Source organism: Salvia hispanica, chromosome 3 (genome assembly GCF_029641045.1).
Source record: "Salvia hispanica isolate PSC_SH4W2 chromosome 3, Shi_PSC_v1, whole genome shotgun sequence".
Lineage (NCBI taxonomy): Eukaryota > Viridiplantae > Streptophyta > Magnoliopsida > Lamiales > Lamiaceae > Salvia > Salvia hispanica.
Genome location: NC_142694.1, coordinates 24030906 through 24048569, shown reverse-complemented (window position 1 = coordinate 24048569; position 17664 = coordinate 24030906). Strand labels below are relative to the sequence as shown.

Sequence of the window (17664 nt, the reverse complement as noted above, 5' to 3'; positions counted from 1 at the left end):
CGTATCCACCCAATACTGCCTCGAGTGGTTCACTTGTGGAAGGATAACAGGTTCACCATCGACCCTTAAACCCACCTCGATATCTTGAAGGGTCACTGTAGCTTCACCAACTGGAAGGTGAAACATGTGTGTCTCGGGACGCCACCTCTCAATCAATGCGCCAATAAGTGAAGCGTCCAACATTTTCGGCTTTCCACAGTGGTACACGCCACCAAAACCCATCCGTTCTATATGCCCCAACTCTCGATCATGCATTGGAGCTTGAAAAATATTATTATCCAATTTGCGTGGTTGGAAGGTGTCAGTATCATTCCCGGAGATAGTGCTTTCAGTTTTGTGATACGGTTGCAAGTATAGCACGCTCGGGTCTTTGGGACCATAATACAAAGGACCCTTCCCAGTTGATGATGACGCCATTATAGTTCCTAGCAAAGATAGATTGAAATATTCGTTATTCAATAAAATTGATCTTAATATTACTGAAGAACTAAAACCATATCAACTATATAAATGACACAAAAGATTCAACCTTGAAAATCAAGCATCACTACATCTAATATTTCTATCTCTATTTCTTAAATTAAAAAAAAAAAAATCATACACTCTCTACCGATTTTTTCTCCTCCAATATCAAGTATCTATTTCCCACAAATTCAAAATATCCCAAATTAGATACTAGTATATACAAGTGGACAACACAATAGAGACATTCACAAACTTAGTCTCAGAATGAATATATTCTTGTCTATTCTTCCACAAAAAAAAAAAAAAACAATTACAAAAGTATGCACAAACCCTAGGCAAAGGGGCAACAGGGATAGAGAGAGGTGTATACATACCGTGAGGGGTGAACAGCGGAGGCGGCAGCATGTCAACGGAAACGGCAGCGACAGCGAGGAGGCGGTGGAGTCCAGAACAACAGTGGAGGTTCAGAATGGCGTCTGAGTTCTGTATGCTGCGATTTTAAAATTACAACTTGGAAGCAGTTTTCCAGAACTGCCCATTTATAGAATTTTTCCCTCTTCTCCTCTACCGGCCTATCAAAATTCAATGCTTTACGCCCCATAACTAGCTCAAGCATGACAAATCCAAAGATGTGAACATCGCTCTTATTTGTTAATTGGTTCGTCTACATGTACTCGGGATCAAAGCATCCCAAAGTTCCAAGCACAATAATGAAATAAGTAGCTTTGAAGCTCCAAAATTCGACACATTTACTGTGAAATCATGGTCTAAAAGAAAGTTGTCCGACTTGGCATCTCTTGTATGGTAGGAGTAGCGCTGAAAAGTAAAGATACGAGAGAACCTTCGCAGTTTCTGCAACGATCTTCAGATGTGTGTTTTGATCCAAAACACAGATTTTAGTGAACTCGTAGACTACATCGATAGCCGTGACTTTTTTGTAGGCTTGTAGTAGGCCAAGTTTGCCAAACACATATACATGGTAAAAAAACAATTCGAAGTCATTGGAGTAAATCATTTAATCAGTTCCATAAAAATGAAATTTGTTAACTAAAATTAAGTTACTATTTAATTAACAAATTAACCTGTAGAGTATGATACATTGAACATGTGAGAATGGAATAACCATGGCGGATCTGGCCTCGAGCCTTTAAATTTTAGGGGTAGGTTTATGGAAAGCGACTGATATACACTACACTAAATTTGCTACTTTTCCTACCACATTCCCGTCATTTTTTCCTTCCATCTCCACAATTTGCTTCCTCTGCAAAGCTGCTGTTTTTCTCTCTTGGTAAATCTTTTGTTCTTCATAACTGCATTCCTCAAATTTTGTCTATTTCCATGTTCAATATACAATTTTATTGTTTTATGAAGATTACCCGCTTAATTTTCTCATCTGTTTGTCTCTAATCTTAAGACCATTTATGCGTATTCAAATTCAAATTGCTATTTAATTTTTTTCACTGGATAACTCTCCTGCGTCGATTGAGCATTTTATTATGGTTGGTTTTCGCATATTCGATTTGACATTGTGTTAGATGATCAAAACTGTATTAGGTAGTAATTGATTTTGTATGTTATTGAACTGGTTTGTTTGGATTAATAGGGAATTGACAGATGATCAAGTGTTTAGGAAACTAGTATTAGACGAACATATAAAAATCATAGTAGTATTCAGTTTTTGGGGATAGTCAGTGCTGAACCACTTTCTTATATGCATTTTCAACTCGCACATTATGTTTGGACTTGGGAATCTACTTATTGTAGACTCCGCATTGAATGTGTTTCTCTCGTATAATTGTAGAGGCTCCCCCACTTTTGGGGTGAATGTAGGCTGTTCAAGATTAAGAAAGTGAAGAACCAATGGCCATTGTTTTATCATGATTACGAAACCGTACATGAAACCATGTTTTATGCGATTAGTGGCTCGAGCAACAATTTCTAAGTTTGCATACAATTTGGCATATTAGTTGTTAAGCTTGGAAAAGTTGAAGCCATTGTGTAGACATGTTTGTCAATGAACTGAGAGTGATTACACTTGTGCCTTCTCCCAAGAGTGATTTTGGGTTCACATAGTGTGCTCTATTTTGCAATCGAACTGCTAAAGAAGTTGTCTATCCATTTATGGGAACAAGTTACTTCAAATGTGAAAAGAATAATAAAAACCTTTCTCAATAAATTATCCTTTAGTTACTGTATCTTATGCCACCAAAATTTAGTCAGTGAGCAATGCGGTATTTCTAAGAATGTAGAAGTCGTTGGTTGGTTTGTTGTTCCTTTTCCAAGAAAAAGGTGCAAAAAAGATGTCTAACCGTCAATCCGTCATGCATATAAGCCCATGAATAATTCTCATTGGCATTATATTATACTCCGTATGTGTCTCCTCTTACACCTTAGATGTTAATTTTGCAGTGAAAACAATGCATCACATCATTCATTCCTCAGAATTTTTTAGTTGAATCTGAGATGCCATGTTGTAATATTTACTTATTACTTCCATCATTATAATATTGACATTCTGGGAGATGCTATTATGCAGGCTATTGAACAAATCTTGAAGAACCTATTATTTGATCTTTTTTGCTCAATAGCTTGCTATGGCTCAGAAACTTGAAGCTATTAGGGGCGGTGGAGGTTCTATCAAAGTAGGTACAACTGGGACAATAAGTTCCCTAATGTCCCGAGAACTCGAATCTGCAAAATCTGCATCTCAGTTGCCTTGTCTGTGCACATCTGTCCCTGCTTCAACTGTTGATGCAACTCCAAGAAGATTGAAACAAGGAACGTCAGCAGATGAAGCTAGCAGTAGCAGCAGCGGCACGGGCACTTTTGGAAACCATAAGGACCCAGATAATTCGAGGAGGAAGCACGGTACTCCACAAATTCCCATGCTAACAGCATATGATGATACATCGGTAGATGGAACTCCTATAAGAAAAAAGGGATCCAAGAAAGGTCAGGGCATGGTTGAAATAGTCGACATAAAATGCAGAAATCCCATCGCACACCGTCTAAAGAAACTCAGCTTCTCGAAACTACCTGACAGTAATGCCTAAGGTTTGTAGCCTCTTGAGATTTCATCTTTCAGATTTCTGTAGGCGAATACAGAGAACGAACTTGGCTGAATGTTGACGTTTGCTACTTCGATCACAGAACACACGCTTGGTAGGAGCCTCTTGCCTCCTCCTCTCTTGTTTCTCCTGGGAATGGCAATCACTGAATCAAGCTTTGGTTTGAAGAACTCGCCTGTCAAAGGGAGTTTATTGTGGCATGGTTTCTTCAAGCTGCTCGTGTCGCCTAAATCAAGGCGGCTGAAGTGATCTATTTCTTTCATTATGAGAGATCCAATGGTACCTCTAGTCCCTATCGCCACCGGATCAGATTTCGCTGCTTCTGTTTTGTCAGGTGCAGGGCCAAGACTAGGTGGTATTTGGGTCGTCTTTTGTGGGAGATGCATGTCCTTGGAGACGGGCCGCTTTGGAGGAAGGGCACTTGCTTAGGATGTGAGGTATAATAATGTTGTTCTTGGTTTCTGTTTTGAGACAGTGTATTTATTAAGCTTATTTATAAGAGTAGTAAAGAGTCTCTGCTAGCCCTTCTAACTGTGTATGCTATCAGTTTAAATGTGAAGTACAATAATGTGCTACTAGCTGCTGCATTTAGCATCTCATAATTGCCAATTTTGATTGAATTAGTTGAATTAGGGACATCAACTGTACAATGAGGAGTTTTATTACCAATTATTTTGCTGTAAAATGAGAAAATTTGTGGAAAATGGTGAGTCCAACCGTCACGTGTTGCAAAAATGAATTGATTTAAAATGTTTGAATTTAGTGTTACTCGTATTATTATGTTGGCACGAACCATGATCATGTGCTTTTGGGTTGAGCAATTTTAGGGGTGTTTTGTTCATGGGAAGCATATGAAATGTCCACCTATATCATGTGAATTCAGTCTTTTTCTTGAAATTGATAGTAACAGCAGTTTTTATATATGGCTTACACTTGTTTGATGTAAACAATACTGATAAGCAGCTATAAGATATTATTCATTTATAAAGCTCACACTTTGATTTAACTTTATGAGACTGAATGAAAGTATAATTAAGAATAACTTTTTTGTTATTTTTTGAAAGAGGTCAAGTGGAGTGATGATTAGATTCAACCATATTTGAGCAATTATAACTTGTAGTAGTACATGTGAAGAGGGAGCACAAATGAACAACCCTGTTCTGTTGGAGAATTAATTAGCTACTACATTTATAAGTACTCCCTCCGTGCCTCCGTTGCGGTAGTAGAGGTGTTTTTTTTTCGAATACGCAATTTAAAAAAAATTGTATAAGTGAGTTAAGTAAAGGAAGAATATAGTAGGAAATGAAAAAGGTTTAGAGATGAAAAGAGAATAAATAAGAGAAAGTAAAGTAAGTGAGAAGAAATGTGTTGACATTTACTAAAAAGGGAAATTACTTTACTACTCCCTCCGTCCCGGCTAAGATGACACATTGCTTAGTCGGCATGGGATTTTAGGAATTATTGGTTTAAGTGTTTAATTAGAGAGAGAGAAGGTGGGTGTAAGTATTAAAGTAGAGAGATAAAGAAAGATGAATATTTTAATAGGAGTGAGAAAAAGTGGTTGAGTGCATTAATTGGAGAGAGAAAGTTACCAAAAAAAGAAATGTGTCATCTTAGTTGGGACAAACTAAAAAGGAAAACGTGTCATCTTAAACGGGACGGAGGAAATACTATAGAACATACCAAAATAGTAAAATGACTCTACTACTATAGAACAGAAGGAGTATATAATAACAGGCTTTTTAAAACGAACTAGACTTGTATGTATAGGGGTTGTTCGGTTCTCAACTACTTGTGATTAAAGAGTACGACTAATCTTATCCCTTGGCCCGCCTTCATTACGCCAAGATTTCACTGTATCTCATAATCAAATCTAATTGTAGTCCATCTTGTATTGTATCTAACAAACCGAACGCTACTATAAAGAGTTGGCTCTGGTCTGGTGCATACATCTATCTACATGGATGTGGCGTCTAGATTCAACCCGGTAGTGACAGATCCAAAACCGAAAATGGGGGGATCAAACGGGCCATTTGTAGGTTAAAATATCTCTTCAATTTAATCATCCAAGAGTTTAAAAAACTACTCTTGTTCGTCCCACAATAGGAGTCACATTTAGTGCGGATACGAGTTTTAAGAAATGTAAAGAATAGTGAGTTGGAAAAGTTAGTGAAATATGAAGTCCACTTTTTTATACTCCCTCCGTGCCATTAGGAGTCTCATTTCTTGGCGGCACGGATTTTATGAAATGTTAAGAAAAGTGGGTGGAAAAAAGTTAATGAAATATGAGTTCCATTTATATTTATTAGTTTTAAATGAAATGTGAAGAAATGTGGGACTCTATTAGAGCATCTCCAAGGGGAGAGGTAAACTAATATAACTACCATATTTATATTTTTTTCATGAAAAATCATTCTCCAAGGGGAGAAGTATTTGAGAAGGTATTATACATTTTCCCATTTTGAAGAGATATCTTTATCTCCCCATCAATGGAGAGGTAAAATCTTTTAACTACCATATTTGCCTTCTTTTCATGAAAAATCCTTCTCCAAGGGAAATGTATTTGAGAAGGTATCAATTTATGTTTTTTAATGCATTTTGTATTATTATTTTATTTTAAAAAAATAATTGATCTTTCTATATACCTTTTTCCTTTTAGAATGTGTTACATTTTAGAAGGGTATATTTAATTTTTAAAAAGATAAATACATAATATATCTTTTATAGGGATGTATTCATATACTTTTTCCATATTTTGTTCTTTTTCCTTTTTAATCTTGTCCATCCATTTTCAAGATCTAATGGCCCAAAATAGGGCCTGATTTAATATATTTAATTCATTTAAAAAGTAGAAAATGGCTTTTATGGTATACACTTTCACGTTTTATGGAAAGTGTTTGATTCTCTCCATCCCAAAAGATTTTGGCAGTTTTATTCTATGAATACATGAATATTTCGTCTCTTACACCGGTTATCTCCCATCTTTATCGTTTTATCTCCCATCTTTTATCGTTTTATCATTTTTCCCATATTATCGTTTTATATTCGTTAAATTCGGTTATATTCAGCATATTACTTGCATCCATTTTTTTTTGAGAGACCATGATCGCACAGCCCTCGACACAAAACTTATTTAGTTTCTTGGACAATATTTTGACATACACCTATCCTGTTCTACATTATTTCCAAAATATTTCACATTATTAATCAGTAAATTGTCATTATTCGGTTCTTTAAATCCATTATGACTTTGGTGCTAGTGGTAGTATACCAAAAAATCAAACGGCCTGCAATAGTTTAAGGACATTGTATAATGTTCCAAAATATTCCTCGACACAAAACTTATTTAGTTCATGAACGGCTTCCTTCTGCTTTGGCGTAAGGCCTTTTAAACAGTTGAGGAACTCAGTAGTGCTACGGCTGTATAAGTGTTCCACTTTTTTTCCTCTCTGCTTCCTCTTATCGGCTTCTTGATCTGAGCTACTAGCCTCGACAGTATTCTGCTTCTTCAGCCTTTCCCTGGATTTTTGTGCAATTGCTAGTGGAAGAGCATCATCCACTGCATCGTCTATAGTTAAGCGTGGCTGCTTGGAAGCTGGAGAAAAAAACCGTGGAGAATACCATTAATGCACACTAATAACTATATAATGTATCAAACTATGCTTGTAATAATGTAGACTGATCATAGACTAATGCATAATATCAAAATAATAATGCAATGTCCTACAGAAACCAAATAATGCAAAGATTAAACAGAATTCAAGTACAGTACAATTGACAATAATGTACAACAAAGCTTAGATAATGCAACATATACAACCATTGGTTACTACAACGAATGCACTAATCATTATACACGTTTAACCAAAAATGTCAAATTTCAGCCATATAATCCATCAAAGACAGTTAAACAATCCCTCCACATTATACCAGCATGACCACATACACACACAACCAATAATCAATAATTTAATTTTGACCCAATCCTTTCATGTTCAAAACAATTCATGAAATAAACAACAGTGGCAAAAAATGCATAAAATATCCAAGAATACACAGAACAAATGATGGACCAGAACAAATACAGAGAACAAATCCATGTTACATTTGAACAAATGCAAATTTAGTGATCAATAATGTAGTATAGACAACAAATAATGTAGAGAAAAAAATGCAATTTTTATCTAATATAGAGAACAAATGCAATTTTACGCATCAATAATGCAGTATAGACAACAAATAATGGATAAGAACAGAGTTATTACTGAATAATCAACCAAATAGTCGACGACGGACGGAATCGAAAACAAAATGAACACGAAAGCAACAATTTCCTCAGTAATCGAACATAAAATGGAACATATACCACATACAAGTCAGCAACAAACTCAAACAATAACTATTGGGAAGAACTCTAGTTCAAAAGATAACAAATTCAATGTTTCCGGAAAGGTTCACAAACCAAAATTGTGCATTATTTCCGAAAAGAACACAAATCGACGTTAGCAAGAGTTTTATACCCAAAATCGGGACTTTAGAAACCCACCGTCACTACCCAGACATCGGAAATTCAACAATTCAATCGGCGCGCCAAACAGAAAATCGGTACTTTAGGCCTTTCAATCGGCGACCGACGTCGACTTTTGCGGCGAGAATCGACGGTGTAGGTGCTATTTCATCTAGTGAAGAGGCGGCTAGGGTTTCTGGAGTTTTGAAGTGGTGGAGAATGAGGTTGATCGTGGGTTGATAGGATTGAATGAGAGAGAGAGTGAGAAGACGGAAGGTTGAGGAAAATCCCGCTTAATTATCGGGACCTTCCGTTTTGAAACGCGTCAAAGCATTATGTTTTTACTCTTATACCCTCATAATGCACACATTATAACCAATAATGCAACACGGGGTCAGAATTCCCTTCTCAATCTTGTCCATCCATTCCATCAATCTAATGGTTGATATTAAAAAGTAGAAAGATACTTAAGGTGGAATAGGAGCTTAATGCTCCCCATCTTTTATATGTATCTTCTTCCTTTGAAGATGCTATTACTATTTATGGTAAAAGTGAACTGAGACTTTTATTTGCGGACAGACTAAAATGTAAAAATGAGATTCTTATTTGCGGACGGAGAGAGTATTAATTTTATAATAACATGTGAATGAAGTAGGTTAGTAAAATATGAGAATTTCTTATAATTTATGATAAAAGTGAAATTTATAATTTATAGGAAAAGTGAAATATGATTCTTAGTTTTGGATAGAGGGAGTAATAGTTGTCGATACTGACTAGTTCAAATTCATCTTATTAATGACGAGTACAATTTTTACAATGACCAATAGAGCGTATTCCCACTTGTCCTTTCTTTTAAATATCTATCCAATTTCAACTCTCTATATGAATGACTTTTCAATTAGTATAACATAAGCTCTAAAACTTCATTCCTCTTCTTTGTTTTTCAATAACTACTTACTCCCAATAAAGCCTAGTATTTCCCCTTATTATCCATTAATAGACAGCTTTAATATTTTAATCATTTCCTGATTAATTAGATTAATTAAAATTTGTACAACAAGACACTATCGATTAGAAAATTCTCTCTACAATTATATAATAATATTATTAATTAGATTAATAAAATTATTACATACTGCTTCTGTCCACGAATAGGAGTCTTGTTTTTCCATTTTAGTCCGTCTGTGAGTAGGAGTCCCGATTCACTTTTACTATAAATTGTAATAGGATCACACCTTTCACTAACTCATTCTCCTCACATTTCATTTAAAACTAATAATTACAAGTGAGAGCCCTATTTCACTAACTTTTTTTCAGCCACTTTTCTTAACATTTCTTAAAATTCGTGCCGCCCATAAATGAGACTCCTAATGACGGACGGAGTGAGTACTACGTTCGATAACAAGTATTTCGTGCACTCTTTTTTCTTTTCTTTTTTGTTTTCTTATCTCACTAGTTGGCAGTTGCACACTTGCACATATTTATTATAATTCAAGTCATTGAATTCTTTTAAATTGTTCGATATATAAAGCTTGAGCTTAGGTATAGTTATCCCAACAGCCACAATTCCAGTCAACTGCAACGGCAAGACATCATATTTTTATTTTAATATTCTTATTGCAATAATTCTATCGACTTCCTTTTTGTTCCTGCCAAGATTTTCTGTTTAGTTTTACTTTCTTGTATTTATAAATTGTGATGATCTTAATACTAACTAATTATTGTACTATATTTGAACCAATCCAGCCATCCATGTATATTTAGTATCAAGATGGTTTCAATTACGTATTAAATGTGTAAAATATTAAAGTATCCACATGCATGGAGTACTATTTATTGAATGTTAAATAGAGTATGATGATGAGATGTGCAGAAGGAAAATTCGGAAGTATCTGAGAAATTGTTTTTTTCCCACAAACAGCGAGCATTGAAGTATACAAATATAAAGGATAGGGAAATCCACCTCTCACTCCAAACGCAACCGCTTTGAAATTATCAATCGAGAGGCATAACTACAATGGTCCTTCCTCCAACTACAAAAATTAAAATAATATCCAGAAACTACCCCACCGAGTCGTTTTTATTATTAATATTTATATTTATATTCAAAATCAACACATAGCTTTATTCGATATGCTCGTGTATTAAATGGAGTATATAAAAAAGGTGAAACCCATCAATACAAAGCAAACCACATCTCAGCATAAATTTATATGCAGCTATGGCGCCGGAAAGATGACTCAGCGCCGCCGGAAACTAGTAGAGTTTGAACTTGGTTTGTGATACAATTCTTGTATGCTCGCTTAGGATGCCTTATCACCGCTACACAAGATTATCTGTGGATTCCGGCGGCGGAGGGCCAGAAGAGGCGGCTACGACGTCGCGTAGCAGCTGCTGTGAGAGCGACTCCGATTTGGTGTCGTTGAAGATCACTATGTTGGGTGATCCCGAGATTGGGAAAACAACCTTTCTGGTATAAGTATACTGGTCCTTCAGTTGCCATGATTACTTGTGATTAAATATCATGACTAATCTTATCTCTTTTTTTTTTTTAATCTTGGTTTGCTTTCATAATGCCAAATTTAGATAATATCGCATGATTAACCACTCTGTCTTCAATCCTACGACTAATTTAATCCTAGACACTGTAACTCACTATTATCTTATCTAACGAACCGAACAACATCTATAATTAAGTATAAAATTCAAGTGCCTCTCTCGCTCTATGTTGATTAGATGATTGTGTGTATGAATTGGTAGGTGAAGTATGTGGGAAATGAAGAAGGGTTGCGGATGAAAGAGGTGAATGTGAATGTGATGGATAAAACTATGTCCATTCAAGGTGCAACCATTGTTCTCACAATATGGGATGTTGGAGGTTTCTTTTTATCCAATCTAAATCTTTTTTTATGTTTCCAATTCCATTTATCTCTTTCTAAAGTTTCTTGATTGGAGCTTGCATCTCAAATTGTAGTTGAATGACCTTCATATTATTTAGTTGGATAACATGCATTAAATGCAGTTTGTTTTGTTGGATGAAAATATATGTAGTATTTCAATTATTAATGCAGGCGAGAAAAGGTCATTTGATCAAGTTCCAATTGCCTGCAAAAATGCAGCAGCAATTTTATTTATGTTTGATCTCACCAGCCGACGTACACTCAACAGGTAATAATACATACTCCATTACTATTATATTTGAGAACTATTATTAATTATTTTGCAAAATTGCAGCATAATTGGATGGTACAGTGAAGCAAGAAAGTGGAATCAGGTATGAAACACGATTTCCATGTTAAATTTATTACTATTACTAATTGCCTGAAAAAGCCGAACACTTTAATATCTGCTGTATTTTCCCAAAAAAATCAATTTGAGTAGTTGGAGTCAATTCAAACTTTATTAAAGAACGATTCTTTTTTATGAAAACGTAAAAATGAACATTTAATATTTAAAGATACTAGTAGTATTTTTTATTGTATATCTTCTTCGAATTTCTCACTACGCCGTAGAATATGAATTTATTGGGGGAAGAATCGGCCTGGTCTACTTTTCTTTCTAATAAGACACAGTAGTAGTAGTAGTACTAAAGTTTTTGTAATTCGTCAACATTTCTTAATTAAATCGGTTGTTATGATTTTATATTCAAATGATTGAAAATTTCAAAGGTGTGCATGCCAAAAGAATAAAAAAAACAAATTTAGTTTTGTTATTTAATTGATTGTTGATGGTTTATTTAATTTGCAGACGGCAGTTCCAATAATAATAGGGACTAAATTTGACGATTTCATGCAGCTACCACTTGATATTCAATGGACTGTCGTAACGCAGGTAAAAATGAATTGGGACATTATAGAAAATCTCATCGAGATAAAAATGAATTTGTATCTTAAAATTATCCATGAGAGCTAAAATAAATAGGAACATTATAGGTACTGTATAACAATAGATTTATAAGAATACATTATGAGAGTAATAATAGTACTACTAAGTATCTATATTACACTATTACCTTTAAAGTAAATAAATAATATACTATATATAATAACAATTTCAAATTATATGAGGATGGTAGAATGGATATAAAATTATTTTTTAATTCCGTATTCTTTATGTTGTGAGCTTGAGTGTGTGTGTTTGTGCAATGTATATTGTGTGGCCGTGTTGTGTCTTTGTGTACGTGTATGCACAACGTGTATTGTGTGTGATTTGTTCAATGTTTACAATTGTTTATAGTTGCAAATATTGGGTCACGTTATATTGATAACTATCTTAAATTGTTAATTGCTAATTATGTCAATAGTCTATGTTATAGATGTCGACACAAGGCATTTGGATGTCAACCGTTGACATACTAATGCCTTTGTTTTTACATCTATAACAAAGATGATTGACAATTTGACATAGTCAGCAATTAACAAATAGTTAGCGATGATCACATCCATGCAAATATTTGTTTATAAGTGGAGTATTTATTATAGGTATATCATGGAATTTAATCTCTTAGATTCGTTAAAATTACATTAAGTAGTTTCTCTTTTTTTTCGAAACTGAAAGAAAAATAATCTGAGATTTGGAAATATGATGCAGGCTCGAAGATATGCAAAGGCGATAAATGCAGCCCTATTCTTTACAAGTGCAACATATAATATTAATGTGAACAAGATGTTCAAGTTTATTATGGCAAAGATATTTAACTTGCCTTGGACTCTTCATAGAAATTTGACCATTGGTGAACCCATCATTGACTTCTAATTCTATAAGTACTGGAAGTATTTTTTCAATTGCAACATCAAGTTATTATAAAGTGGTAATTTAATTCTAGTTTTATTGCACATAATTCTGTTCCAGATCCACGGGACCTCATGAGTTTTGCCTACGTGATTTTAAGAGAAACTAGAAACTCCTACATTTTGAATGTGTTAAATATAGAAGGACAAAAATAGTTAAGTATTAACAGAGATAAAAAAAAAACAATTGAAATAATAATGAAGTGTGTTGATTAGAGTTTACTTTTATCAAAAATGAAAATGTAAAATCTCATGCGACAAACTAAAAAACAAGTGACATATATATTTACGACTGAAGTAGTACAATTTGTTACAAATGTTAATCTTGATTTTATTCCATCACTGCTGCCAAGAGCCCTAAGTCTTAAATCTATACAGTAAAATCCAAGTCTAAAATTGTAAAAATAGCTAACGACTAATTTACCTAACGCTTCAAATATCAATACATATAACTTCCAATTTTAAACAAAACAAAACAAAACAATCAAGGGAAGGGCAGCATTTTCCTCCATTCCATTTCACCAATTTACTAGAATGAGACCTCAGATAGATTTGAGTGCAAACTTCCACTTAATTTACGACTAAAGTAAAGCTCGGTTTCAGTATATTCAGTCTTTTTATAAAGTCCACATGAACATACTCCATCAAAGATTGCGGCCGCTTGCTCCCCTCGCCAATTTCCGAAAGCTTTTGCAGGGAAGAGATGGATGGCATCATCCGGTAGAATTCTCATGCAGCAGAACATACTCGCGGCTGAAGTTGTATTAACGGCATGGATACAATTTCAATCACAGAAATTAGACAAACTGTAAGAAGAATCCTACTCGTCGCAACTTTATAAGTAGCTTACCTGCTATTGCCAAATTTGATAGTGTCCTTCTCAAACAGTTCGTAGTATCGCTGGGGTTCAAGCCGCTCATCCTGAAAAGGGGAAAACAACTGTAAAGCTAAATTTGTGTTCAACTCCTCCTAATAAGATCTTTATATGATGGAGGAGAAGATTTCAAAAATTATTCCGACGAGCTGCTCACATTGACGAAGGTCCCATTGGTGCTTCCAAGATCCATTAAATAAGGCCTAGCAGATTGCAAAGCAGCAGAACCTATTAGTCAGTGGAAAGAAATCAACCAAGCACAATGCCATTTTATTGGTGACAAAAACTAAGATCACTAGCCACACCTCACTCTTTTTGTCACACCACCATCTGGGTTTTCCTCCTCCACTTGTCTTCAACCATACAAGATCGTACAAGTTAAGCACATTACCTAAGCAAATAAGAGGGTATAATAATCATGTCCTACCTATACTGAAGAACAGAATGCTGTTTACTGCAGGATGGATGGTCAGTTGGGATGTCTGCAACCCTTCTCTCTCTACCAAACAGATAGCAACTTTGACGATGTACATAAAGAGGATCTGCATGTCAAAAATATAACAGTAAATAGTTCTGTAACGTAGACTCGATTTTTAAACCAATGGATATAATCAAATCCAGGATGAAATTGAGAGAGAAATTGGGTAACTATCAATTAGGAAGATAGCATACATGAAAGAACAAAAGCTCAAAATATCATACAGCAAGACGGAAAATTAGGGTGGGCTCAGAGGTAATGAAACCAGAAATAAAAAGTGGGAGCTGATTAAGGAACCGCACATGAAAGACAGTTTTTTCTTCATAAGTCAGAAAGTATAGGGGTAATTTGGCGATGAATGTAGCTTGTTATAATACACGATATGATATCCAGTTAAAGTTTACCGTTGAGCACTTCACCGCCCTTGAAAACATACAACCGCCACCTTATTTCTGGCTTTCGAGCATCAGGTGGCTCATTAAACAGCAGTGTTACACCTGATGAAGCCCCAAATGCATCAGAAGAAGCAACAGAGAAAAATTATACGTAGAAGAAATAAGACATAACAGAGAGATTAGAACTTTAGAAGTTGCACCACTGGTACCAATATTTTTACAAGAGTAGGTAGAGTCATATCATGTCTACTTTACTTGGTTACAAAAAAATTTCATGTATTGATGCCATAGAAAATACAGGGAGCTGAACTACATATAAAAGAGGCATGAATCTGAATGACATATTAAAAGAAAAGGCAGGGTGTAGAACTTCAAATAAAAAGAAGAGGAGGCACTCTGAATGGCATTTGAAAAGAAAATGCAGGGGCTGAGTTGATTTCTTGTGACAACCAATTAACCAAAGCAATTCCAAATAACTTGAGGAACAAAAGGGCTGACAAAACAATCTTAATAATACAAGGTAATCCCATTGTACCTTTTACTCGATTGGTTTCCGCCGCAAGTTTTCCAGACAGCTCAAATGAAGGTTTATGCTGACACACATGTAAACAAGTTTGCCATATAAAAAGTGAGACATATTTTTAAAATAATGACCATAAACTATGATATTTTCAAGATAGTTATATGTTTTTTTAGTGTGACGAAAATTTCTGGGCGAGGGTCATGAAAAGCAATACAAATGTGAAAAATTGACATCAAAAATAGTAGTACTACAACATGGAAAGAAAGATACTTTTTCCTTTGCTTCCAATGACTCTTCCACAGCCCTCATCTTAGCCAGAGCCTCGCTGTCACCATTACTGCTTCATAAAACACAAAATATTGTATCAAGAATTCATCCGAAAGCAGACATACAATGCTTATGTACAGATCCAAAAAATTAAACCAGGAGAGGTAGCACAGAAAAGGGCAGACCAAAACATTTAATGAATCAGATCGGGAACAGGATTTAGTTGTTTCCTGAAAGTTTAATCAAAGTCTCCTAACAGCCAGGAATTAACAATAGAAATTACAGACACCATAAAACTCTCCAGGACTACTACAATACTAAAAAGTTAAGGAATCTTTATCATGGTTTTTAATGAGAAACTCACCGATCTTCATCATCTCTAGAGTGTGTCGGCTGCAAGCATTTAGAAAATTATCAGATGTCTTAAAATCTCTCTCCATCAATTCAATGAATATCCATACTCAATTTGAGATTTTCCTGAAAAATAAATCCTGAGAACTTAACTTTTCATAATACAGTAGTGTTATTTTTCAAGCAAATGAATGGACAAGACATTCAAAAAATGCATCAAATAATTAACTTTTCAAAAAACACTCAGAAGAAAAAGGATAAATCCTGGGATCAAATACATTTAATAGATTACAACAATCCAAACACACAGTATATGCTAATTACATAGTTAAATTGTAGAGTTGAAACATACTATGATGGGTATACGTACACCTATTACTTTTCAAAAGTAAACCCATCCTTCCATAAAGCTTATATACTTCACTTCACAATCAAATTTTGTCATTTATGCTACATCAAACAAACCAGAACCAAAAAAAAATTTAGATGTCTTTTATGATGACAGTTCCCACGTTCACTTAGGTGTTTAGAGGCAATTTAATTTTAATTCAAATTCATAGGCAATACCAAGCCTAAATGATAAAGCATAGAGCAACAAGACTTGTCTTTGACTCTTTGTGCTTACCATGTCAAAACAAGTTATCTCATCAATAATTTTAAAAGATCACTAAGACATGAACAAGGTATGGGGAGTGAATATCACCAGACACCTCGGTACGCCCGCTGTTGTCAGTGGCAGGCGGCGATCTAGATCTTCGTTGACCACTGCGGTGACGGTTAGAAGGTGAACGGGAGCGTTCATGTCTGGATCTAGAGTCATTACCAGCAGCATCCCTTCCTGTCCTTCTCTGTTTCTTCTCAGCTGACAAATCCCTATCAAACTCCTTTCCCTCACGAGCAGCCCTGTCGCTCATCCATATTCCCTCTCGTTCCCTTTTAAAGCATCTCGTTCTGATTTAACTCTTTCCAATCTTTTAGTACGCGGTGAAAGAGGTGGTGGAGACCTTGGTTTCTCCCGATTTGGCGATCTGGTCCTGATTGAAGTCCTTTGTTTAACATGAACAGGGGAGCGAGATGGTGATTTTCTAGGGATTGGGGGTTTGGTGCGACCATGGAGTTTCTCCCTCACAGGTGAATGAGATGCAGGGGATCTCGTTCGAGCACGTTTTGGTGACCTAGTTCGGCTTTGAAGCTTGTCTGCATTAGAACTCCTGCGATTAGGAGGCGACTTTCCTTTTTCACGAGCAGGAGATGTTTCTCTTCTAGACGAGCTTCTCCTACGAGGAGACCTATCAGCTGTGACAGGAGATGCAGAGCCGTGGCGCCCCATTGAATAGCTACTGCATCAATCTAACTTAACTACATATAAATAAACCTCCCTTGTAAGAAACACAGATGAAACAGAAAGGTTAATTATACAGTACAAAAACAGAGTATAATTTCACAAGCACAGAGACATATAGATACACAACAAAATTCCGAAATATTATTGCGGCAACAATGCGAACCACAACACAAGATCAAAAACACGAGAAACATGGTTACCATTTAGTAAAGCTCCTATTATCGAGAATCAAATTTATTAGGCTCGAGAACATTTACACCATAGCGTTTATTGTTTGAAAAACAAAAGGAACAACGGAAAATGCCAGAAGAAGTAACACAGTAAAAACTGAAAATTCACGGAAGAAAAATATAATGTGTGGATAAAAAAATTAAAAGCATCGAACAGTCCAAAATATTGAAAGTGAAAGAGGAATAGTGATAAAATACCTAAAAAGGCTCGACGGCATGAGCTGATTCAGTGAATAGAGAGGAAAATGGAGGATTAGGGATTGTAGATGCCACAAGCTCGCTGAATATGAAGATGAAGAAGATTAGAGTGCCGCCTTCATGAATCATGATTCCATCAAAGTGTTCTTGGTTTTTTTGTATTGGGCTTCACT

The 17664-nt window shown here is 35.2% G+C and overlaps 2 protein-coding genes and 1 pseudogene across 7 annotated transcripts; 2 read left to right on the top strand and 1 right to left on the bottom strand.

Moving 5' to 3' along the window:
- Window positions 1–1576: 1576 nt before the first annotated feature.
- On the top strand, window positions 1577–4054 carry LOC125213000 (uncharacterized). 2 transcript variants are annotated; one of them, XM_089067639.1, is made up of 3 exons: window positions 1577–1753; window positions 3002–3519; window positions 3616–4054. In XM_089067639.1, the coding sequence occupies exon 2, from the start codon at window positions 3060–3062 to the stop codon at window positions 3516–3518; it is 459 nt and encodes a 152-aa protein (XP_088923765.1). In that variant the 5' UTR covers window positions 1577–1753; window positions 3002–3059; the 3' UTR covers window position 3519; window positions 3616–4054. The 2 variants fall into 2 exon arrangements, with proteins under 2 accessions (XP_088923765.1, XP_047969288.1); XM_048113331.2 differs by having other exon boundaries at window positions 3002–4054.
- A 6128-nt stretch (window positions 4055–10182) lies between these two features.
- Window positions 10183–12830, top strand: LOC125214675 (septum-promoting GTP-binding protein 1-like). 4 transcript variants are annotated; one of them, XM_048115792.2, is made up of 6 exons: window positions 10183–10513; window positions 10801–10882; window positions 11112–11208; window positions 11275–11314; window positions 11788–11871; window positions 12631–12830. In XM_048115792.2, the coding sequence occupies exons 1-6, from the start codon at window positions 10349–10351 to the stop codon at window positions 12793–12795; spliced, it is 633 nt and encodes a 210-aa protein (XP_047971749.1). In that variant the 5' UTR covers window positions 10183–10348; the 3' UTR covers window positions 12796–12830. The 4 variants fall into 4 exon arrangements, with proteins under 4 accessions (XP_047971749.1, XP_047971750.1, XP_047971748.1 ...); XM_048115793.2 differs by having other exon boundaries at window positions 10801–10918; window positions 11836–11871; XM_048115791.2 differs by having other exon boundaries at window positions 10801–10918.
- Window positions 12831–13083: 253 nt separating this feature from the next.
- LOC125214674 (uncharacterized) lies at window positions 13084–17609 on the bottom strand (annotated as a pseudogene). The gene is made up of 11 exons (XR_016136506.1): window positions 17492–17609; window positions 16429–17097; window positions 15732–15760; window positions 15371–15437; window positions 15113–15170; window positions 14587–14679; window positions 14132–14246; window positions 14010–14057; window positions 13862–13907; window positions 13681–13751; window positions 13084–13583 (listed from the first exon to the last, which is right to left on the bottom strand). The product of XR_016136506.1 is annotated as an uncharacterized LOC125214674 (transcript).
- Window positions 17610–17664: the final 55 nt, after the last annotated feature.

Coding starts and splice junctions, on each gene's coding strand:
- LOC125213000 (XM_089067639.1), top strand. CDS start 3,060: ATGGCTCAGAAACTTGAAGCTATTAGGGGCGGTGGAGGTTCTATCAAA.
- LOC125214675 (XM_048115791.2), top strand. CDS start 10,349: ATGCCTTATCACCGCTACACAAGATTATCTGTGGATTCCGGCGGCGGA. Junction 11,209..11,274: donor AGCCGACGTACACTCAACAG/GTAATAATACAT, acceptor GCAAAATTGCAG/CATAATTGGATGGTACAGTG. Junction 11,315..11,787: donor AAGCAAGAAAGTGGAATCAG/GTATGAAACACG, acceptor TTTAATTTGCAG/ACGGCAGTTCCAATAATAAT.